The sequence below is a fragment of the Labeo rohita genome, unplaced genomic scaffold, assembly GCF_022985175.1.
Source record: "Labeo rohita strain BAU-BD-2019 unplaced genomic scaffold, IGBB_LRoh.1.0 scaffold_901, whole genome shotgun sequence".
NCBI classification, from domain to species: Eukaryota; Metazoa; Chordata; class Actinopteri; order Cypriniformes; family Cyprinidae; genus Labeo; species Labeo rohita.
In genome coordinates this window covers 3,082-29,213 of record NW_026129856.1, presented here as the reverse complement: position 1 = coordinate 29,213, position 26,132 = coordinate 3,082, and the positions used below count along the sequence as shown (strand labels likewise).

General features: G+C 38.3%; 1 protein-coding gene across 1 annotated transcript; it reads left to right on the top strand.

The window, feature by feature from the left end:
* Positions 1-2,444: 2,444 nt before the first annotated feature.
* On the top strand, positions 2,445-25,843 carry LOC127162352 (SH3 and cysteine-rich domain-containing protein 2-like; the record flags this gene model as incomplete). Its single annotated transcript, XM_051105153.1, has 8 exons — positions 2,445-2,562; positions 2,742-2,832; positions 9,442-9,742; positions 10,593-10,687; positions 13,171-13,243; positions 23,464-23,576; positions 23,910-23,985; positions 25,709-25,843. Coding segments are annotated over exons 2-8 (862 nt in total), but the record flags the coding sequence as incomplete, so codon positions are not given.
* Between the last annotated feature and the right edge of the window lie 289 nt (positions 25,844-26,132).

The window sequence follows — 26,132 nt, the reverse complement described above, 5'->3', positions numbered from 1 at the left end:
AATTATAGTAATCGCAATCATAAATATATTATATGTACTGCAAGTATAGTAATGCATTTAATATCGTATATTATTGAATGTCTGTATGTAAAAATATATAATCCAAATTCAGAATCCCAAAAGGTCAAAGAAAACTTGAAATGAAAAGCATGTTACATTACAATCAAAAAAGTTGTGCAACTGCAAAGTCAAAGTCAGTGAGAAATTCATTCTGTCCAGCCTGAGGATTTTGTCCACATCATCAGCAATGTCGTCTCTTGCTAGGCCAATGAAAAAACCCTTTGGTGTCCTAGATCCAGCCTTGACAGCACTCCACACACTGCTCTTTCTCATCCTCGTTCTCTTCCTTGTCATCCACCACCTCTTACACAATTTTGAGCCGTTGTGTGTAAATGATGACACCTGTGTTGTAGTTGTGTTTTCTGTTTTGCAACACAAGTGCATCCCAGTGCACAATGTGTTTGAGTGAGTGAGAATATGTGTAATGTTTTGCAAGAGAATAGCAAATTGTGTCTACCTTTACTTTTACCTTTGGGAGAATCTATATAATCACGGTCATGTTGAAAAAACACCAAACAGCACAGGGAATGAGGAGAGGGTAGCATCTTCTGTTTCAGGTTTTTCTATTCCATCACACACTGGTGTGTGAATTCATGACAGCATTGAAAAAGCACATCCCTGTATAAGTGCTTTACTACCACCAAAATTCACTGTGGGAACCAGGCACGTCTTTCTCACTGTATTCCTCTAGCAACACCATAGCATTTTAGACGCTGTTAGACCAAAAAGAATTGCCTTGGTTATGTGGGACCGTCTTATATTTCATAAATATGGGCCTGGAAAAAAAATAAATCTGTTTATTGTGATTTTGCTGCAAAAGGTTGTTCTGATGTGGACAAAAACCATGCTTTTCACTTCTGCATGTTGCATCTTACTCTGTGAAATGAAACTGTCACTCTTAGGCTCTGACACACTTGCTTAGCGTTTCCCCTGCTCTTTTTATGTATGTATGTATGTATGTATTTATTTATTTATTTATGTTTTAATGCCTTTAACTTGCACCAGAATTTTTTTTATTTAGTTTTACTTTTTTGCTTTTTAGAAATTTTATAACAATATTTAAAAGCGCCAGAGATTGGTAAGAGAATACAGTTTGCAATTCAATAGAGAAAAAAATATATACGAAGAGTTCAGATGCAAAAGCCTCTAAATCCATCTGACGAATTTCTTTAAAATGAGCATTTCTTTCTGGCTACTTTGTATAGGTTTCTATGTACGCACTGGTACTTCTGATTGGGCTGAGGCTGGAATTTAGCGAGTTTGAAGTAAAAGTATTTGATGGATCTGTTCTATGTGTCAGGAGCATTCACTCACTATCATTATCTCATTTTTGACCGAGATGGCTTTTAGCTGGTTTTGCATCTGAACTCTTCATTTAAATATATATATATATATATATATATATATGGATCTAGTGTGGATCTAATATATATATATATATATATATATATGTATATATATATACAGATCCACACTTCTTGCCAGTTGGTGGTGGTAATGCACTTCATGTTGTTTGCAAACTGGCACAAAAAGTCATAAGAAAAAGGAGCCTGGGAACATAGGCTGCATCCAAAATCACATAATGCCCTAGTATATAAAGAATTTCCACCTTTTTCTTAACATTTTTGGGTGCGGCCATTTGTAAATGTTATGAGTTTGACTCCTGTCTCATCCACGTCCAGCTGCACAAAAAAGCTTGTTTTGCTGCTTGATATTACAACTGGGTGTGTCTTCCCTAGTTAAAAATAAATATGCTAAAATTTATTTAAAGTACATTTATTTCATGCTAAGTATACTATAAATACATTTACATATTATGTACTTAATAAACATACCCTGCAATTGCATTTGAAGTATACTAATGTCCACTAAATTGGAGCAACTAATGTTGTACCTAATACACTTTTCTTAGGCTTAATATTAGGAAATGTGCATTGTGCACAAGTAGTACTCCAAATAAAGTTTAATTACAATTTTTATATCAGTAAGTCTCGAGTGATATGTCAGTAAATATGTTAAATTAACATACTTCAACTATACAGCTGAATGTTTTATATTATACATTTACTTTTTATTTCTTTGGAGCAGTGTGCCAAATCAATTGAGAAAAACTGTAATTAGGGCGCCACCCTCGGGCTGAATTACGCAGAGAACCGTACTAGACCTCTGTCACAAGTGTACTGCATGCGTTCAGTCATTAGGCTACTAGCGGATAAAAATAAGTTGGTCATATAGCCTACGACACGACCCAGAATCTGTCCCACCTAAATGTATAGTCAGGGTCCGCTCCTGGTTTACTGTGTACACTTTTGCTTTCCGAGAGCTTTTGGGGGGTTTACGATTTAGCCCCAGTCTTATCTACACCCACAGAGACAGAAATATATAAATATGTTACTGAATTATTTCTCTCGCAGAGAAATCGGTCATGGCTTCAGCCGAAAGTATAAGAATAGCTGGTAGGAGTGGTCTGAAGAAAACTGGATCATTTACTTAAAGGCGACTGTAAGTTTACTTTAGTCTTTACATTAGCTGCAGTGATGCGCCCAGAACACACACGCACAAGCTTTCAACGTTTTCATTGACATATTTTAATTATTTTTTTTCCATCGTTCAGTTCTGAGATTAAAGTGATACAAACACTGAGCTGAGGATTCAGCTGCTAATTACTTCTCTTTCGGCAGAAGCACTGAGCGCGGATCCTGGATGAGTTGCAATAACAGCTCAGACCGCGAGCTGCGGACCGCGGACTCTATGGGAACTCCCGCGGAGAAGGTAAGCCGCATTCTTACCATCACACTGTGGAAAGTGAGGAAGCGACTGCTCCTCACGTGAATCAAGGCATTTATGCTCACATTCCAGCAGTATTATTATTATTTTTCTTTTAACGAAGATGACGCAGCAACTTATAGGGTACAAGGGGCCAAAGGCAAACCTTAAGAAAAAATGTGCTTTTCACTGCAGCTAAAGTATGTAACTGCAGAAAAAAATCCATACGTTTGTACTGAACATTTATGGAGCAACAGATTTTGTGTGAAAATAAATCATACAAGTCGTTTATTTTGCTTTAAAATCTTATAAATGTATGAGGTGGCAAGGAGGGCATTTTACCCCACACACAGTGTAAAAGGAACACCAGCATGGGGCAAAAGGCACACAGTATTGATAGAAATACTTTAGCTGAACTCGTTTAAACTAATTTTTCGTTTAAATAAAGTCAATAAACAATCACTTTAGCAATGTTTGTACCATTTTCTGTCATAATGTGGTAATGTCATTAAAATATGTCAATATAAAAAATATATTTTAAAGTACACAAACAAAATCATTTAAAACGTAAAGATTCTGAAAGCACTGAAGGTGATCCCATAATAGTTTAATATAGATTTACAGTAGTAACAATAAATGATATTTTATGATATGATATGATTACAGTTTTTCTGGGTTGCTAACACACTATAACTGATTGATTTGGCACAACTTTCCAAACCATTCATACAGTTCTTGAAACAAAGACACATTTGCTCAGTGTTTTCTGCAAAACTCCACACAAGAATGACATTGTTTTGCACAGGTTTAACCATGCTCTCATTTAGAAAACACAAACACACACACAATATAATTACCTCAAGAAACACAAAATGAACACAAATAGCACACATTTATCCATGTGTGAACATTAAGTAGCCAAACTGATGACACTCAGTCAGTCAGACTCTCCGGGTGACATGAGCAAGAACACAAGTGATTATGTGTTTTGGAAAATCCTGCCATTTGGAATCCTGGTAGTGGGAGACAAAAAGGAAGAGGAGAAGAAAAGAAAAATGAACAGTTTTTTGTTCAATACTGAAGCCACATTTTCAAAGCCGAGTCTATGCAGACCAAACTGTGAATCATTTTTCATTGCTTTCAGACAAAATGCATGCAATGACCATGCATTTTCAAAATCAACAAACACTTTTGTCATTCATACTCCACAACCTGCAAAACACCACACATTTTTCAGCACATTTTTTAAATCGTAACAAACGATACTTTCAAAACGATAGAAGCACATTCAAATCAGAACAATGGCAAACTCTGTTAATTTCTGCAGGAATTATATTGAAATATACTGCAATTTCAGCTGAAAGCCAGATGTCCTAGTCTTCTTCTTTCTTTCGTTCTTTCTTTCTTTCTTTCTTTCTTTCTTTCTTTCTGTTTTGATTAATTATTGTTTGGAAACATGGATCAAGGAAGACCTATGGAAGAAAATTAATGACAAATGTCTTTAAAACAAAAAAGCTTGTTGAATTGCAGAAAAAATAATGCATTAAATTAACAGTGCTTGCATTTTAATGCCTTGCATTTTTAGGTCCTGAAATTAAAATGTTTAGTTGTTTATTTAAGCTGTGAATATTTCAATTCAAAATATTTCACATTTTCATAATTAAATATTCAATAATTCATATTCACCTTCCAGAATTCACTTCCCAAATATTCAGTCTGTTTGAAAATATGATGTATAATATTAGACAGGCCAATTTTGGTCCATTTTATTTCACTTTACAGATTAGTTTCCACACATTCAGTGGTTCAAATTCAGCAGAAAAATCAGCATTTCACATCCAGGAGCTGCAGGAATAGCAGTAGAGCACCGATGCACGATCTCCAGCTGCTCACAGTCGCTCATCACGGCTGTTGATGAAGGCCAAAGTGACCAGTAGAAACACAAGTCATTCATTCACAAAAACTGATTTGCAGAAATGGAGCAAGCGCTATGTAGAACTTATGATTATCAGGGCCAGTATCAATATGCGGAAAAGGTGATTAATTTAACATCTTCGCTGTTACTTGTTAAGCAGCTTTCTCTACCGCAAAAGAGATTAGAATGCTGTTAAAGCTGACGCTGATGTACAGAACTACATCTGATGAAAGGAGAAGTCCACCTCCAAAACAAAGATTCACATATAATGTACTTACCCCCTTGTCATCCAAGATGTTCATGTCTTTCTTTCTTCAGTCTTAAAGAAATTCTGTTTTTTGAGGAAAACATTTCAGCATTTTTCTCCATATAATGGACTGATATGGTGCCCCGATTTTGAACTTCCAAAATGCAGTTTAAATGCAGCTTCAAACGATCACAAATGTGGTTGTAAACGATCCCAGCCAAGGAAGAAGGGTCTTATCTAGTGAAACGATTGGTTATTTTAATACTTTCAAAAAAATACAGTTTAAATACTTTTTAATCTCAAATGCTCGTCTTGTCTTTCTCTCCCTGAACTCTGTGTATTCTGGCTCAAGACAGTGTATGAAAAAATCAAAAATCATTTCAAAATCATCCTACATCGCTGCAGAAGTACAGACACGGTCTTCGCAAAGTGAACATCAAACACCCTTAACAAAAAAGGTAAAACGGTGATATCCACCTTATTTTTCATTGCGGAAGTAAGCGGTTTTGCTGGTAATGTGTTAGACGTCCGGTTCATAATCCGCCATAGGGAAATAACGAGAAGAACTTCCACTACAAACCAGTGTGTTCATAATTAAGATAATACATTAAAATAATATGGTAAGACACACCAGTATGCAATATCAAGCAGTTAAACGAGCTTTTTGTGCAGCTAAAAATAGCTGGAAGTGGATGACACCGGAAGCCAGACGCAAAAAAAATGTACAAATGGCTGCACCCGCTCTTGTGGGGGAAAAAAGGTGGATAGGACGATTTTGAAGTTGAGGGAGAACATGAGATGGGAGTTTTTCGACATACCCTACTGTCACGAACCCGAACAAAAACATTCCAAGCAGAGTAAGACAAGACGAGCGTTTGGCATTAAAAAGTATATTGTATTCTTTTTATTAAAATAACCGATCGTTTCGCTAGATAAGACCCTTCTTCCTCGGCTGGGATCGTTTACAACCGCATTTGGGATCATTTGAAGCCGCATTTAAACTGCATTTTGGAAGTTCAAACTCGGGGCACCATATCAGTCCAATATATGGAGAAAAATGCTGAAATGTTTTCCTCAAAAAACGTAATTTCTTTACGACTGAAGAAAGAAAGACATGAACATCTTGGATGACAAGGGGGTGAGTACATTATTTGTAAATTGTTGTTCTGGAAGTGGACTTCTCCTTGAAGACATATATTGCTTTCAGTTGCTTAGTTTCCTTAACTTTATCATGGCTTGTGTGATGCTGTGCTGTAATGCTGGGGTTTCCCTCATACGTCACACTCCAGGATTCCCCAACGACGCAGAACGTGCCTCAATGAACAAGTTCAGTGATATAAAAAAGACATCAGATCGCAGAATACACTTTATTGATGATGCAAACTATATAGACTACAGTTAAGCAGATGCATAATATGAACGTACGTGCAAAGGTTTTAACGCTGTTTCCATCAAAAATCTGTTACCAAAAAAACAACAACAACGCTTTACGCCAAAACACCAAACTCATAATACACCTCACTGATGATGCAAACTATATACAGGCAGATGATATCAGAATATAAACACAAGTTACGCAATGTGCAAAACTGCACTTTATATGTGTCTTTCTTATAAAAAAGACACTTCATGTAGTTTATAGCATGAAGACAGTCATAATAAATTATCAAATTTGGCATCTAATGAACAAAATATACTATGTACAGTTAAGCAGATGAGCCCACAACCTACAAAATTTCACCAAACCATTTTTTCACCTATAGAAAATCAAGCGCAGAAAAGTTCGTTTTAGGTTTGATTTTGGCTGCATATTTGCAGATGCTGCTTTAGGGACCGTCTGCAAATTTACCCAAGTGAAAAATAAAGTCCAATTCAAATCAGTGTTTACAGTGCCTAGAGGGCAAACTGACTAAATATATATTACCAATAACTCGCCTTAGACAATACTTTCCTTAAGTGTGTACACAATTCTTTTTACAGTTTTTCTGCTAAATGCTAAAACACATTTTTTGAAACCATCACTCATTTTTTCAAAACTTTAGACACAAATCCAAATGTTCAAACTAAATTTACAAAACCCCTGACTCTTCTGGCAAAATCAAACGAAATATAGACGTTGTATAGAGTACAATACTAGGAAGAGGAAGTACAAGGCTTATATAGAGTGTTTGATTGGTAACAGCTATGTGTGTCATCAGCGCAATGAATGATGGGAAATGTAGTCCGGGGTGTGGCGCAATAGTCTACATAATGTGAAATTGCAGTAGGATGCACAGGCGACCTCTGGTGGCGGGCAGACCAGACAGGATTAGTCAAGTCACCTTTATTTATATACTGCCTTTAACAATACAGAATTGTGACAAGGCGGCTGTACAGTATTAAATAGGAAATAGTACATCAACAATGCAAAAGGGCAACAATAGACACTCAATTTCAGGTAAAGGTAGTTAATCAAAAACAATAAAATAAAATACAATATTGTGTGATTAGTGACAGATATCACATCAAAGCTTTCTCCGGTTTAAATTTGCAGCTGCAATTGAAGATCTGACAAACTATCCAGCGTGTTTTAGCAGTGTTGAACAATGTAACCAATCACAGACATATGTCGATTTCTTGAACGTAATGGCCAATCAGAAACGTTTATTTCGTCAGAATTCTCACTTTGATAGTGCGGTATCAGATTTAAAGTGCAGTTTTGCACGCTCGTGAATCATCTCATGACTAAGTGCAGACGCGATGTGCAGTGTAGAGAGCTTCACTGATTATAAGGGAACTTTGTAAGATCGTGACGCTTTGTAGTAGTGATAAAGAAAGCACTTTGCACAATTTCTATATAGGCTATAATCCATTAAGAATTTGTATGAAACTTTCATTTTTCGGACACATACACGCTGCAGTGTTTCAGGAATGACATCTGCATATTTATGCTAGAATAATTCTCGAAGTAGCAGTGACTGACAGTGATAACCAAAGCTGGACGGGACAAAAATATATGTGGGAGCAACCTCAGTGATTTAATTCTGCAACCGGTCCTTACTGAACTTCCATAGACAGCGCGCATCCTTGGCAAGATCTAGTTCACAGACCAAAAGCGTGTGTAAACTTTATTGAGATCGAGACATCAACCGTAGCCTAATTTTTCATTTCCAGTAATCTACGGTAGAATGTTCTGGAATGAATGGTATGGGATTTATGACAGAATAGTCCCACAACTGATCGTTTATTTTTCCTCACGTGTCTCACTTTCATTAACCACGAATCAAAACGGATACATTTCAAGTGGCATGGAAAAAAGAAAATCAGAAAAGCAGCGTGCACATTTCTGTTTAAAAATGAAAGGCCATTAACTGACACTTGAAACGGAAGGCATTGCCAGATTCAAACCAGTAGCAAGATTCAAAAGCTCATCCACAGTTTGGTAAACGTTGGCAACCTCTTGAAGTTATTCTGGATTGCACTGTATTGTATTTGTTTTGCTTTTTTTATTTTTATTTTTTAATTTTCATGCCCCCCTTGACTCAGGAGTCAAATGTTGTCCATTCTTGTCAACAAAAGCTTTATCCACCTTATTTTTCCCGTAAGAGTGGGGGCGATCATTTGTAAATTTCATGGGTCTGGCTTCTGTTCTCATCTGCTTCCAGCTGTTTCACCTGTACAAAACAGCTAATTTTGCAAACTGATGTGTCTTACCATATTATATTATTGCATTATCTTAATTATGAACGCAGTGGTTTAGTTTTACCGTTTACTACACTTTGTTATTCTTCTCACCATTACTCTACAGTGGCTAATGAAGCAGAAGTCTTGCACATTCACAGAACACTTCTGCGTTGACAAATTAGGTGGATATATTGTAAATATGGGCCTTGGAAAAGAATAAAATGAGTTTATTGTGCTTTTGCTACAGTAGGTGGTTTCGGTGTGGACAACAACCATGCATGTCAGTTCTGCAGGCTGCATCTCATTACTCTGTAAAATGAAACAATTTTGCGCACTTTTCATAGCTTTTGTCCTGCTTGTTTTCTAGCAAAAAACTCATCACGAAATGAAAGCTTAAAGCAAAGGCCTGATCACTTCAGGGTCCTTTGTCAGGGTCCATTGTTTTTGAATTTTGCTACATTTTCACACTTTGCACATTTGGTATTCCTCTTGTACCATTATACTATTATATTATGTATAAGTCTCCTGACGTTTCGTTCCCAAGTGGTTCCTGCATTAAGTCTTTGTATCAAATCAGAAAATCTTATTTCCGGAATAATTTTGACGTGCTCCTTTGGTAACTGATCAAGCAGACTTGCTGGAACAATGTAATTCCAAAGAACCCTAATATTTTTTTCTCAGTAATGAGTAATTGTAGAATTTGTTAGGTTTCACAGTTGTGCTCATTTACTTATTATTTTTGGGAATCTAGTGTTTTTTTTCTCTTTCTCTCTCTTTTTCTAATATGTAGCTGCTGCGTCTAAAACGCTCACTCACATTTATGAGGAGTAAAAGTGTGGAGAACTTCTTCCAGCGTTCTCAGAGTGATGCTTATCCACCAACAGAGCTGTTCCCTAGTGCCCTGCCTCCTTCCCCGCGGCTGTTTCCTGGGCCTGCACATGGTAACGGCAGTGCCGTTTTACCCTCCCCCAGCATCAGCTCTAGACCCGCTCCACTGGGTGTGCAGCCGCGACCGGTACAAACACACTTCTTCCTGGAGCATGTGTTCCGTCGACCAACCAGCTGCAGTCTGTGCAAGCTCATTATTGCAGGTAAGCAGAGAATTAAAGGTTTTTGCAATTCTGAAATTCAGGCATTTCCTCCGTCCTTTCCTTTGCCCTCTCTAAAAGACTCTCCATTACTTTTGTTGTGTTCATTTAACAGAAGCTTTCATCCAAAGCATCTTACAAATTAGAACTAATATAACATAAGTGATTCATACTAAAGACAGTAACAGGAGAAGTGCCACAATTCCAAGTATGAGCTACGGTAGGACAGAGAGTAAGGTGAGACGCCGTGAGACAGTAGTAGGAGTTTTGGTAAGTGCATTATTAGTTTTGTCCATTCATAGTCATATGTTCATGGGAGGCGTGTTACTTGAGGATTGTGAGGTACTCAGCTCAGGGAAGGATTTGTTGACAGGTCTAATGAAATAAATAATCTAATTAGTGACTGATAGAAGGGCAGAAGAAACCTTGTTAAATACAACTTGTCCAAGAATTTTCACTATGAACAAGAGGAGAGTGACTGGTCTGTACTTTTCTAGTAGTATAGGTAGTGTAGGGCTGAAAGTTTCAGACCTCAAAACAAAACAACAAAAAAACAACAACATTTGTTCAAGCCAAGCTGCCAGAATAACTAGTGTTTTTTTTCACTTCTTCCACACTGTAATAGACATTTTCACCAGACCATCTCTACCGCAACACACCAACAGTTACTTACCACTTTCTTTGTTCCAAGGAGAATGATGCAATAACATTCTGACAGAGGGTGGAAAATGATCATATTTTGCAAATACAAATAATATAACTGTATAATATAATATAATAATAATATAACTGAACCACGGAAATCTATGTCATGACCCCATAAATTCTATGTCTCTTTTCCATGTCTTTTTAGGCAACTCTAAACAGGGACTGCGCTGTAAAACATGTAAGATGGGAGCTCATCTTTGGTGTGTCTCTGAAGCCTCAGAGAAACCATGCCAAGGAAAGGTACGTTTGATTTGTGCAGTAAAGTTTCCTTTTTCTGCTGCACTATTGCCAGTTTTGTGGTACTACAAATAAGTAGCAAAAAAAAAAAAAAAAGCAGTGACAGGGAACCCTGGGAGCACAGAGATGGCACTCCTTGGCCACAACAGGGTAAGCAGATAGTTTAGGCCACTCCAGGGCTAGAGAAGATTCTGAGATGGCCACAACGGCCACCTCAGGGGGAGCTGCAGCAGATGCTGCTGCTGCTGCCTTGGAACCATAGCTACTGTCCTAGCTAACTGGACTTGGGTCCTCAATGACCACTGGACTTATCTGTAGGATTCATAAAATGAAATCTGGCTGGAATAGCTCACAGTCTTGTGTGACAGTCTTCCTTACGGATTTGTCTAGCCCCAGCCAAAACATAAGCTTGAGCTCATTCATCCCAGTCCAGTTGGAATACCAGTCTTTAAAAATGAACACACCCATGACTCACCCATATCCTGTTGTAAACATTATGAAAATAATAGACTGCATGAGATCAGTGCATCATGCCACTGGATGATAACAATTTAACAAACAATAAAAATTAACCAAAAACACAGCCAAAAAAATTAAAAGTCAAGAGTCCAACTAAAGTAAACCCTGTTCGCCATGATGGTGAGGTCAATTGAAACTTTAAAAAAAAAAAAATAAAATAAAACATCTAAACCTCTGTTTAGATGTTCTGAAATAATATTTATAGATATATGACAGAAATCAAGTCAATCTGTAATGTTGTTTGTGGAGTTGTTTAATCAGAGATTTAATGTCCTCATTTATTTAAGTTAATTTTCTCTTTGGCTGTTGCTGATTCTTGTGTTTCTCTTTCCTTCGATGATTCTGCTTGTAAACAGCAGGTGTTCATCATTATTGGTCAATCATGACATAATGATCTCCTTAACTCCAACACTGTGTCAATGCTACTTGAACACTCTGTAGTGTGGAAACACATGAACACTGAGCAGGGTTTGTTTAACACTGGGAAATATTACATCAACGTTACCTGTTTCATTTACGTAAGACTGATGCATTTGAATCACATTAAGTTTAATTGATTTGTTTAAATTAAAACTACGTAATCTAAATGCATGGAAATTTTGTACGTAATTGAATTAAGTTAAGGGCTGAAATATTTTTTTGAGTGTGTCCTCTTTTTAGTGACTCTTGCCAGACAGGGCATTTTCTCCCTCCTTTCCTTTGCTCTCTCTAAAAGACTCTCATTTACATTTACATTTGCTTGTGTGCATTTATCAGAAGCTTTTTATCCAAAGTGGCTTACAAATAAGAGATACAACATAAGTGATTCATACTAACGACAGTAAAAAGACAAGTGCCACAAACTGAAGAATTAAAAAAAAAAGAGCTACAGTAGGACAGAGATTAAAATTAGACACCATGAGGCAATAGTAGGAGTTTCAGTTTTATAAGTACACTGCCCTCCAAAAGTTTGGAAACGCCCTAGAAAAGTGGGGTTTTGGACAATATTGGCATCAATCCTTTTGAATTTGTGATAATTTTGCACTGATAAGGGACAACACAAACTACGAAAACATATTTTATTACATAAACAGTTTATACATAGAAAAAAACGTAAATTTTCGATTCATCAAAATATCCAGCATTAGCAGCTATTACAGCTCTGCATAATCTGGGCCTAAATTCATTGTATTCTAAACCAAATTGTCAATCAATTGTTGACGCTATTAAGGTGTGCTGGCCCAAAAATCTTTTAAAAACCTGGGCCAAGTTTACACCAGTTATCAGGCATCACAGCTGGCAAAGGGGCATGTCTGACTTTGACGTCTATATATTGCCATTATTATGTCATTAAAATGAAAAGTATTATTGCTGCTCTTCAGTGATAATGTCAACTTACTTTAATGTATTTGCACCAAAAAATTATAAGGATTTATGCTGATATCGTTCAAAACCACACTTCGCCAGGGGTGTTTCCAAACTTTTGGAGGGCAGTGAATGTGCATTATTAATTTTGTGCATTCAAAGTGAGATGTTCATGGGAGACATGTACTCAGCTCAGGGCTGGATTTGCTAATATATATGATTTGTTGACAAGGGAGAGTATGATCTAAACACAGTCATTTTAAGATAATAAAAAACAGTACAAGAAATGGAAACCCAGAAGAAAACTGAGTAAACCAACAAAACTGCCATGAACACAGGAAACAGCAGGGATTATAAATACTTATATACAAAGGTAATTAGGGTAAAAGACACATGCTCAAACAATAAGGGACTAATTAGGAGAAACAGCAGAAAAACTACTGTACAAACTGAGTCCACACACACAAAAGGCAAATCTTTACATCAGTCCAGCCTGGTAAATCTATCAGTAATTTGTGCACAAACATAATAATATTCAAATATTATTGCTAATAATATCATAAACTACTAAAATATTTTATAGCTGAAAATATAAAATGTGTTTTTCTCTTTCTTTTTTCAAGTCTGGCATGTTCAAGAGGAACTTAAGCTCACCTGTACTGACCAATGATCGGTTATATGGTGTGAAGACGCAGGGTATGTGTGTATGAGTGAAAAACACAGTCTGATTTAATTAGTAAAATAATGAAAAAGCATGCTTATTAATGCAATGATTAGTTGTGTTTATTATATATTCTAAGTAGCATCAGAGGTTAAATCGAGATTTAGCTGAAGGTGTGAAAGATGTTAGACTTACAAAAAAAAAAAAAGGTTAGTGTGTTATACTTTTTAAGCTAAAAATAAGGGAGAATATTTTCAGTTGACTTTTATGTACTTATCAGAGATATATAATTAAAAATATATATTTAACTTGGCTATATTATACTTGACTTATACTGAGAAGTATACAAGTCTATTTGGAATTATTATGTATATATGAATACAAACACATTCATGTATATATTTAAGACATATATACAAGTATATGTGTTTATTATCATTTTACGTAATTTATATTATATATAAATACAAATATTTTGTACATAAATTACATATTTATCTTAAATATATACATTAATTTGTGTGTATTTATATATACAGCATTTTTGTATGTGATTAATAGTTTGACAGTCCTAATATTATCATAATCGTAAGTACACTGTTTTGCAGCACATTTTTCCCCATTTACTGCACTATTACAGAACAAAACAAACAAACAAAAAAGACTTCTGTGTTGCAAAAATTAGGTGAATACTTAAATATTTTGATTGATGCATACTAAAGATTTTTATTTTATTTATTTATTTTTTTTTTTCAAAACATTTCAAACATACATCTTGTGAATTATACATCCACTTTGGCATGAAGTCAACACTGGAGGTGGACAAAATAATATCAACACCCATTATTAAAGGGATCAATATCATTGTGTAGGCTATGAAAAAACAAACAAACATTGTCCTGTGCTTTTCATACACAGCGTACACTTTCATTCACGGTACTGTAACAATTTATCCACTGGAGGCGAGTTGAAGTTGATGAACCCAAGTGCAGCTTTATTGAAACAAATGTGAAATCCAGACAAACAATAATCCAAACAATGACCTGATGACTTGACGTGACGGGCTTGACTTGACTTGAACAAACTTAGCATGAAACAGACTCACCAACAGCAGGTTACCACACAATACACAACAAAAGACAACGGCAACACGAGGGCTATATGTACCAAACATGACACAAACCGACCAATGAGAACATGACACATTGAACAAGGGAAACCAATAGCAGGAATACATGAGGGCAAGGGAAGCAAGACACAAACAGCATGAATCAAACATGAACATAAAACAAAACCCAAACACAATAACTAAATAACAAACCACATGCAAACGCCAGATAAGGACAGTATATATTTATTTTACTTATCTACATACAGAAGGTTCATCCCATAATTTCTTGGCATTGTGGTACCTGGATGGAGGAATCCAAGCAGGAGTTCCAGCAGCTGAAGGAGAGCTTGTGCAAGGGCCCATTCTATAGTCAAACCAAGACACCTTTATAGCGCTTTTTACAATACAAACTGTGTCAAAGAAGCCTTACAGTATTAAACAGGAAAATAGTGTGGCAATAATGCAAAACGCAATTTTTCAGGTAAAGTCAGTTCATTTTTGATTCAGTCATGTCATCGTCAGTTCAAATAGTATCTGTGCAATCAAGTAAACAAAATTGCTAGAAATGAAGTGTCCTCAACTAAGAAAGCCAAAGGTGACAGTGGCGAGGAACCAAAACTTCAGGGTAGGCAGTTCTCCTCTTGCCAAATGAAACCAGCATGCCTTGGTTTAATTCCAGGCTCCAACACAAGTCTGGTTCCTGCGGTCTTGTGCCGATGTCCGTTTAGGTGCACAGGGTATCTGTCTCTGGGGATCATGTAGTTGACATGGTGTCCGCTGACATTCAGGGCCTACCCAGCTAAAAAAAATGTGTTCCAAGAACGTTTTGCTAACATTCCCACTAAGTTATTAAAACGTTATTTCTGAATGTTTTGTAAACGTTCAAACTGTCCAGTTTTTTTTTATGTTTGAGGAACATTCTAATCTTACCATTGCCATAACGTAATGAGAACCTTATTATCTCTGCATTTAAAACATCCATATTTTATGTTATGAGAATGTTTTTTACTGATTATGCAAATGTTAGATAAACATTCTCTTTGATCTCTTATATCTGTTATGACAATGTTATTCCTTAAAGTAATGTAAACATCTGAAACATCCAAGGTTTTATTTTTATTTATTTTTTTTATGTTTGAGGAACATTTTTTCTTGGTTATGTGAACGTTACAGGAGTATCCCAATCTACCTTTCATAACATTACCTTAGAAGAAATAAACAAAAAAAAAGGACATTCAGAGATAGAAATTTAATCAAAAGTATATTTTAAAAATGAAGTTATAAGAACGTTACAAAAACCAATCGTGTACAAATAACGTCAAAAAAGATTCAGAGAAGGTTGTTCTAAGATGGTTTTCTCTTAACATTACATGAATCTCAATATTATACAAATAACATCAAAAGAAAGTTCTGAAAAAATTGTTATAAGAATGTTTTCTCTTAATGTAATGAGAATGTAAATCAACTATTAATAACCTTATTAGAACATCGTATTAAAATTATTTTAAAAAAGTTGTGTCCTAACCTTTAAATACCTTTAATGAAAGTTGTGGGAATGTTCCCTTCTAGCTGGGAAGGTTATTATAGTTTTGCATTTTAAAATTAGTTTTATTTTAATATCATTTTCAAATTTGGAATAAAATTTATTTTCATTTTTATTAGTTTCATTAATAATTTTGTTAATTTTAGTTAAATTTTTAATTTGTGAACACATTTCTATTTAGTTTTTATATAGTTTAGTTTCAGTTTTAGTTTAGTAATTAAAAATTAAAGGATGCTGAGATTAGATTAAAGATTAGATGGTTAAAAAAAAAAAAAATATATATATATATATATATATATATATATATATATATATAAGTATAAAAAATAAAGTATACAAATATACACCAAAATAAAGAAGTTATGCCTTTTTACTCCATAAATCTACAGAAGCTGCACTTACATTATTATATTTTAAAGCACTAGACTGAATACAAAGTCTCTTTTACAAAGTCTTGGTTTTGTTTTGGGGGTGTACTAGAACATGCTCTAGAAAAATTATGCATTATTTTTCACATAATTTCCATTATTACAATACCTTTCTCCCTAGCCTGGCACAGGTTCCGGGTTTGATTAAGGCCTGCCTTCTGAAAAACTAAATGTGTTGTGATTGGTTAGCTGTCCCAGTGCATTGTGCTTGGCAAATAGCTTAGATGGTGTTTCAGTACTGCCACGCCCCTTACCAAAGCAGCAAGTTCCGTCTGCTCCATTATAGTTAAGGAAATATTAAGGTATAGTTGATGCTACAGTAGTTTTGGGTCCTATCATCAGCCTGAGAGATCGCAGATACATGATATTATCATGCTAATTTATTTAATTATTTACATACTTAGTTTCATTGCCTGGAACAATCTCCAGCATAAGGCTAAAAGCAGCCTAATGTTTTTACCATGACTTAATTTGTATTTAACATGACAACAATTGAATAAAAACATTGTAAGTTACTAATTTATAATGCTTACATTTCCTTAGTTATTCAAAAAGCAGCTACAGAAAATGAGCAAAGAACATTAACATCATCACTGATTAGCCTAGCCTAGTCTAGTGTAAGTTTAATCATTTCTAAAAACACTCACGTTATAAGTGAATTACACTGTATGATGAATAAATCTCTTACCACACACTGCACATGTCTGCCACCGGAGATGATCGCGGCCACTCTAGTCAATGCTTACGTTTACACCAGCTGCACCTCTACACGTGTTTTGACCCCCTATACTGCACGTCTTCAGTGCGTTATGGCTCTGACACGGCCACTTTAGTCAATGCTTCTGTTTATATCAGGCTCTCTGCGCTGCATTGCTAAAGTTTGGTTAATTCCCCACCTCGTCCCTATCCACCCCCCAACCATTCGAATTTCCGTAGCCGGAATTTATTTTAATGATATTCTAATGGGCTGCCTTGTGACATCACAGCACCCAGGAAACAATGCTGTAGTCCAAAGGAGCCCCTCTCTGTAGTTCTTGAAAATGGATTTTTTAAAAACAAAATATCTCCCTTTGGAGTGGACTTTGAGATTTGTAACTTTTTTATGCCCAAACATACCACACACTGACTAAAATTCAAAAAGTGAAAAAGCATAATAGGACTCCTCTAATATAGGGTGTTGTGGTCATACTAACCTGTTAGTTCAAAATGGTTTAAACTATAATCTATAAGCCAACATCCATAATGAACTGCAATTTCAGAGGAAGAAAAAAAATCACAGACACCAGTGCCAGAATGTGACAAATATGTTGTCATGATTATAAAGCCTGAACAACTGGAGCTCCAAGATGAACTTCAACATCTGTCCTAACTTGCCAGATCACCTAAATTGAACATTATGACTGTGAGCAGTTTAGGAGAGAAGAATAAGAAGGTAATTTTCTTCTTCAACATCTCTGAAGCAAGAAGGCAATAACGAAACTGTCAAATGCAAGATGATAAACACCTGTGTCTGATAGCAGAATTGGCATGGAGAGACTGGATAAAAGACTGCTGGAGAACTTAAGAAACAAAGTGATTATCTGAACTGTGCCCATTTTGGGAATGAACACGGCACATCTTTTGTTTGGGCCTCTTTTTCATTAATAAAAAATGCACAAGTCGCAGTAACTCAACCCGATCCTCTTCATTCAGTCCTCCAAACTTCATTACACTGGTGCCAAAACCCGGGAAGGAAGAAGGAACACCACTGCTGTCATGCAATCCCAGCCCAATATGCCGTCATTCACTCACTTGCGGGACTCAGGGACACCAGGAACACCATCAGGTGCTACTGGACAAGACGGGCGATCTGGAATGTCAGTTCTAGGCCCTCATCCAGACGCACAGGGAGGACCGCAAGCTGCTCAGGAGCTGGATGGACCTCCCGGTCCTGGTTCTGGTTGTGGGGACTCCATCTGCCCCGGCCCTGCCACCACACGTGCCTCTAAACAATATGGGTCCTCAGGATGATCTGGAAGCATTCACTGACCTCTTTAAGTGGACCGCAGAGCCATGTGGGTGGCCCCAACTGGACTGGCCAGTGTACCTCGTCCTGTTGCTTACATGATAAGCACAGATGGCTGCACAACAACTTGCATTTCAGAACCTCTTGGTCTATTAAGACCTAAAAATAGCCATCTTACAATAAGTCATTCGTTGGACCTGGCCATTCAACTGGTGGAGGACCAGATAGTAGTGTTCTCCGAGGTCAGTAAATTTCTGCCTTCTGTCTCTCTCTTTCTCCCTCTCTCCTCTCTCTCCCCTTGGGGTTCCCTCCTCTACTTTACCCTTTAAATCTGTCCCTTTCCCCAGGTCCCATAGGAACCCTCCTCGACCCCAACCTCGTTGAAGGGGTAATTTGGCTCAGGAAGCTGCAGCTGGATCGAGAGCCTTGCCCAGCAGGGCACAGCCTGCCAGCTCGAACACACTGCCTGCTCCCGTTCTGCTGCTCTCTCCACATCAATCCCTTGATCTGCTTCCTGCTACTAGGGCAGCAGTGAGGCCTGAGCCGGCCTGTTGGCGTTGCAGGGACCTGGGTCACTTTGTTGATCGGTATCCAGTGATGGAGGTGGGGACACTGATCCGGGTTCTGGGTGCACCGCAGACTATCCCCGATCAAGCTGGGTTGTACCAAATACCTGTGAGTATTAAGGGGGGTACTTATTGGGCTTTGGTTGATTCAGGATGTAACCAAACCTCAATCCAACAAAGCCCAAACAGCCGCAGGCATTGGAGAAGAGCTGCATGGTTCAGGTGTGGTGTGTGCACAGGGATGTAAGGGGGATATCCCTTATGTCCATGGCTATCCAATTTCGGGGACAAAGGCATAGTGTGGAGGTTGCAGTTAAACTGTACCTCAGGCATCTAATTCTGAGGACAATATGGCTGGCTTTTAGTCAGTTATTGGGGTATTTAAGTGCAGATGTCTCTTGGGAGAATGGAGAGCAGGGACGGGAGGAAGTTACTTAGGTAGGAGAAGCTGAACCGAGACCAACGGGACCTGATCCTGTTACAGTCTCGGGATGAAACACTAAAAAATGTGCTCAAACAGGTCTATTCAATTGATGGACAGCTTCTCCAACTAGTTGGCTGCTTTTCTATCCTTATTGCTATTATAACAGACAGGTTGTATCGAGTGACCCAAGACACTCAGACAAAGCAAAATACAACTTAGTTGTTGGGTACCAAAAAGCCATCAGGAACTCCTCTTTCAGGTGGCTCATTGTAATCCTATGGCGTGACATTTGGAACAAATCATCTAATGACCCAGTTTTTCTGTCCAGGCATTTACGAGAATGTGTGCAGGTGATGCGTGGCTTGCCCTGAATGTCAGTTAGTGAATCCTGCGCCCTCTTCCCCTCTTGCAGTCTCCTTCGAGAGAATTAGTATGGACCTCATTGGGCCATTAACATTATCAGCACGAGGGCATTGCTTTGCATTAGTCCTGGTGGTTTATAAAACGCAGTGTTTCGTATAATTTTCCTAGTTGAAATCCCAAAAGAGATTTAATAGCATGTTGAAGGCACGACATTTATGTCATGAATATTAAGCAAACTTTCTGAATTATTGGGCATTAAAATGGTTCTCACCAGCATTTATCATCCACAAATAGACGGTCTGGTGGAACGATTTAATAGCATGTTGAAAACCATGATGCACGAAGACACCAAAAATTAAGTTAAATGGCTGGTACCCCTCATTTGCAGTGCGCAAGGTCCCACAAGCCTCCATGGGGTCTTCAGTATGAAATTCAGTATATACTGGACCCGAGATCAAAACTCCACAGGATGATCTTGGGCCAGAAGTGAACACCAAAATCCAGTCACTTGTTCTGGCCCCAAGAGCAGATCACCTCTCACCCTCCCAGCTCACTGATGTAGCTAGATTGCAGAGTTCGCAGTGCATTCTCGCCCCTGTCTGGTCGAAACAAATATCATCCAGCACCATACTGAGACTGAGCTGGGTGTGGTAGTGCACAGTTGGCCATATTGTTTACCTGAACACACAAAATAAGGTGGTTCAGACTGAATTAGAGGCAATGATAGATATGGGGGTAAGTTTAGAATCCCACAGCAATTGGGCGAGCCCGATAGTTTTAGTGCCCAAAACAGATTGCTTCATACGGTCCTCTGTGGATTATCGCAAGGTGAATGCTGTGTCGAAATTCGCTGCATATCCAATGCCATGGGTGGAAGAATTGCTTGATCGACTGGGTTCAGCTCAATTTTATTCAACACTGGACTTAATGAAAGGATATTGGTGTTTATTGTTGTCCTTTTGCATTATTGACACAAGATTTTCCTATTCAATACTGTAAAGCTGCTTGACACAATATGTATTGTTAAAAGCGCTATATAAATAAAGACGACTTGACTTGGTATTGGCAAATTCCCTTATCACCTTAATCCAAAGAGAAAACAGCCTTCACAACGTTGTTTGGATTACACACATTTGTTACGCTTCCTTTCAGGTTGTTCAGATTTTCAGCATCTCATGGACAAAATCCTGTGGTCGCATGCTTCCTAAGCCGCTGCCTATCTGGATGACATTATCATCTATTGTTATGATTGTCTTTGTAATTGTTCACACCCCTTTATAAGTTTGTTTCAGTTCCTTGATTCTTTGTCCGTTCTTAATGTTGCTTCTTGTGAGTTTCCGTCGTGTTGGCGTGTGGTTTCCCTGCTGTTCCTGTTTGTTCCTGTTCCCTTGTTTGGATTATTGGATTATACAGAAGAACGGACCAAATACAATATGAAGGCTGAGAAAGCTTTGTGGTGTTTGTGGCAAGGCGGTCGGAAGTTGGAACGGTATGTGGAGGATTTCCTTGAGCTAGCGAACCAGCTGAGCTGGCACGACGCTGCTTTAGGTGCGTGTTTTCAGCTGGGGCTGGACGATGAGACTATCCGTTGCGATCTTCCCGTTTGTGAGCATCCCCTGATCAAACTGATTAATATGGTCCTTTATTTGAATGGTTCCGACTTTGAAGTCGAGGAGGATTACATGTCTCGTCATCAGGCCCCCTCTGAGACACGCCGCGTCGTGTCATCTCACACCACGCCAGGAACCCCCACATACCGCTTCAAACGGCTCGGACTGCCTGCCCCGCCCCAAATGAATCTCCCTTGTCCAAGGCTCCATCCGCTTCCTCAGCCCCGAACCGCCGACCGCGGCCCGCTCTAAACCCCCAGAACCCGCGGACTCTGGACACGGCCCCGCACTCAAATCGGCCGGCCGCAGCTCCGCACTCAAGTCAGCCTGCCACCGCTCTGCGCTCTAGGCCGTCGACCTCTAATATGGCAAGCCACATATGCCATAAGAACATTATGGACCTGGCAATCCCTATGGGTGGGGATTTCTCTGGGCTCTCTCCTTTGTCTCCACTGGTCCCGTCCAGCTCTCCCACGTTTCCACTAGTCCCGTCCAGTCCTCCAGAGCCAGAGCTCCCTCCAGAGCCGGCGCCGCCCAAGCGCTCTCCAGAGCCGGCGCCTCCAGAGCGCCCTCCTGTGCCGACGCCTCCAGAACGCCCTCCTGTGCCAGCGCCTCCAGAGCGCCCTCCTGAGCCAGCGCCTGGATTATACAGAAGAACGGACCGCTGATCCGACATGGCTGCCTGGACTATATTCTCCGCCGTGGCCCCCCGAGCTCCCTGAACCACCATGGCATCCTGGACTCTATGCTCCGCCGTGGCTCCTCGAGCTCCCTGACCCGCCGTGGCTCCCTGAGCTCCCTGACCCGCCATGGCTTCCTGAGTTCCCTGACCCGCCGTGGCTCCCAGGGCGCCCCGGTGTATATGTTACGGCGCGAGACGCCTTACGGGACAGGGGAATAATGTCACACCCCTGTGGACTGTTTTGTTGGTTTTGCCCTGTTGTGTCCTTATTTAGTCTTTCCTGTTCCGTCTCTTGTTATTACGTCATTGGTTATTTTCCCACACCTGTCTTTGTAATTGTTCACACCCCTTTATAAGTTTGTTTCAGTTCCTTGTTTCTTTGTCAGTTCTTAATGTTGCTTCTAGTGAGTTTCCGTCGTGTTGGCGTGTGGTTTCCCTGCTGTTCCTGTTTGTTCCTGTTCCCTTGTTTGGACTATTCTATTAAAACACGTTTATTATATCTCCTCATCCCTGCTACTCCTTCCCGCACACGACCCGTGACAGGTACATGGGTAGAACTGAACCTGATCTTTTATGCACACATCTAACCCACACAGAAACGAATAAACATTCAGCTAATGTAATTGACATTCTACTTCTCACACAAAAGTATGACAGTATTGTAACACACTTCATTCACAATGAATTCACTATTATAAGGCATTACCAGAATAAATCATTTTACATCTGATTACAAAACAAAGTCAAATAGCAAAAAGAGCAAGTTTCTTTATGTAAGACATAAATCATTGTCAAAAAATCATATATGCATATATACATAGGAGTCCATTGCAAGTCTACTTATAAAAAATAATTCCTAAAAACTCTATATAATGTAATTAAGCATAAACAGTATACTTAAAGTACAGAAATAATATACAATGTAAACTATAAATATGATGTTAAGTATGATTGCTATATAAAAACTATCAAATTAGTTTACTGAGAGTATACTTCACATTATACTTCAAAAACTGAAAAGCAGGCTATAATATACCTATAAATTTACTTAGTATAGTTCACAGTATAGTTACCATACGCAAAAAGATGCCAACTAGTTGTGTACTCAAAGTTGACTAATTTTACGCTTAGGGCCAGAGTTAATCCTATAAAGAGTGCAATCCTATAAAAGCACTGATGGGAGTGGAAGTTTCTGCAGGTGATCAACTGACAATGCGCACATTAAAGAACACAGATGCAGCCGTATCATTTCCATAATGACCACTACAATCTACCAACAAATTAGGTCAGTCCCAAAAATAACTGTGTCCACACCTTTTTACTTTTAGAAGTACTAGTTGATTTCTGTATACTTGTTGCATAAAGTATACTTGGAAGATATTTTTAAACTTACTATATATATATATATATATATATATATGTGTGTGTGTGTGTGTGTATAACTTATATATTGTATACTTTTTGTAAACATGAATATGTGTACAGTGCTCATTTTTTGGGCATGTGTGTTTGTGATATGATAGAGTCAAAAGCTCAGCTGGATCCTGTGTATGCTACACTCCGCTTTGGAACATCTCTGGCCCACACCAGCCGATCTAGCTTTGGCAGTTTTTGTGAATCTCCGAGCCAAAGCCTGGTGTGTACCACATATACAACAAGCACATTTAGGTTTCATAGATGTTGTGGCTGGTTGGCATATAAGATTCAATAAAGGTGTGTTGAAAAAAAAAATCTAAAATTAATAACTTTTCTGAAGACTAAATGTCTAAATGTAAATTATGTTTTTCTAGTGCTTTGTTTACTAACCAAACTTGCAAACTATATTCCAGTTATTACTGTATTTTCTTTGTCAATGTTGTTTAAAAAATACATTTGTATGAATAGATCAGTTACTGAATGGAAGCTTAGTTTTTTAGAATTCACTTCTTCATTGATCATTTTTATGTGAAACTCTCTATGTCTTTGTGAGGATGAAGAGGAGGGTCAGCAGAAGAATGAATGTGTGCCCACTGAGGAAGAGAAACTGACTGAAAACCAGGGGAAAGGTAAAATAAAAGTTAAGATGACTATGCATGGAGAAATATACACTGCATTACAGATCAGGGCCCATATTCACAAAACATCTTAAGGCTAAAAGTAGCTCATAACTTGCTGATTTAGGAGACAATCTGAGAAAAAAACGGGCATGTCAGTCCTAAATTTATGCTCTAAAATTATTTCACAAATGTTTTAGTATTAAAACTAGCTCCTAAATCTGTGAAACGTTAGGAATACTGAAGAGGACTCCTAAGTCACTAAGACCAAGCCACAAACTATCTTAAAATGGCCGTTGCCGGCAATCAGCCTCGGAACATATAAGCATTTTAGAAACATTTGACGATTATGAGCTTTTAAAAAGGAATGACCTTTGGCTTTTGGAGGTTATCCCAATTTTCCTTTGATAATATCCTTGTTTTCATTAACCAGTTGGGCAAGAAGTAACAGCTTTTCTTGCATCCAGTTTGTTTTTCTTGTATGTTTGCATGTTATACTATCAACCATGATTATTCTACTATGTTAATGTTTATATGCATATTCACAATTGTTTAGGATAAGCATACCTGTAAGAGGCTGACATTTATATACTTGTTTAATTAGTGACACTTAGCCTGTATTTTACCATCTTTATTTGGGTGTGGCAACACTTTTATTTTTAAATGCTTATTTGAAAAATGGCAACATAATATTGCACTCTACAATATTTCTATGAATTAATCTCTGACAGAGACCCCTCCCCTATCAACCAATCAATGTGTCCATAGTTAGTAAGCATGTTGACATCATCCATAGCAACAAGGTCATCCCCCCCCCTTACTCTTAGCTTAAGACTTTTCTCTTTATTCCTTAGTAAAAGTTTGTCTTAGCAGCTTTGTGAATAGGTAGAAAACTTTCACTGCTGTTTAGGAGAACTCTTAGTGTTAAGATAAAATGTTTTGTAAAAGCGGGCCCAGTTGTCCTGTTTTTTAGAAAAAAAAAAAAAAAGGATTTTAAATTGAATGTCAGTAGATGACCTAATATTAAGTGCTACAGCATGAATGGTGTAATGTGCAGGAAATCTGAGAAAGCAGGCTGAAGCATGGATCTATATGCAGGGTTTTCAATGGCCAAACAAGCAGTGGTGGAAAGAGTACTAAATATTGTGCTAAATATTGTATAAGTATTGCTACTTGAGTATAGCTTGCATACCAGTATCACAGAAATTTAGAAAAAAATTTCTGTCTCACTGTGATAATGTCAGGGTTTGCCTACTGTGAGGAGTGAGGAACAAGGGGACAATGGATAATAACGAACAACAGCCTTTAATAATTCAAACAGGGGTAACGCAGGGCATGCAGGAACACACACATAGCACAACATGGACGTTTAATACTGGACAAAAGGAATCAAGGGGCAGACAACACTATAAGTACTCAACTCAACAAGGTAATTAACGAGACATAGGTGAATCAAATGACACAATCAAAAACTAGGTCATGGAGCACATGGGGGGAAAAACACACACATAATGTCCATGGACATGACATGTTGCCCCCTCCTGGAAGGCGCGTTCTTGTGCCGCAGGAACAACATAGGGAGGGGTGGGTGGGAACTTGGGAGGAAGGAGGAACCATGGAGAGGAAGGACTGACATTTGTGAGCCTCTCCCTGTTCTGGCCGGACTTGGGAACAGAAGCCCTCTCTGGGCTAGACTTGGAAACATAAACCCTCTCTAGGCTGAACTTGGAAACAGGAGCCCTCTCTGGGACAGACGTGGAAACAGCAGCCTTCGACGGGCTGGTGGTAATTTGCCCCGATCTAGAACAGCGAGTTCAGCGCAGCGTTATTGAACTCAACCACATACTCCAAGAGAGGAAGGTCCTTGCAGGTGAGGGAGGTAAATGCTGAGGCGAGGAGATCCATGGGGAAACATGGAAAACTAAAAACACTGAACGAAATGCGGAAAGCAAAACAGGAGGAAAACGCGCCAATAAACTTTTAGTCAGTCCGGTGTACTGTCAAGGTTTGCCTACTGTGAGGAGCGAGGAGACGATGAATGATAACAAACAACAGTCTTTAATAATCCAAACAGGGGTAACACAGGCCAGGCAGGAACACACGTAGCACAACACTGACGTTTAACACCGGACAAAGAAATCAAGGGGCAGACAACACTA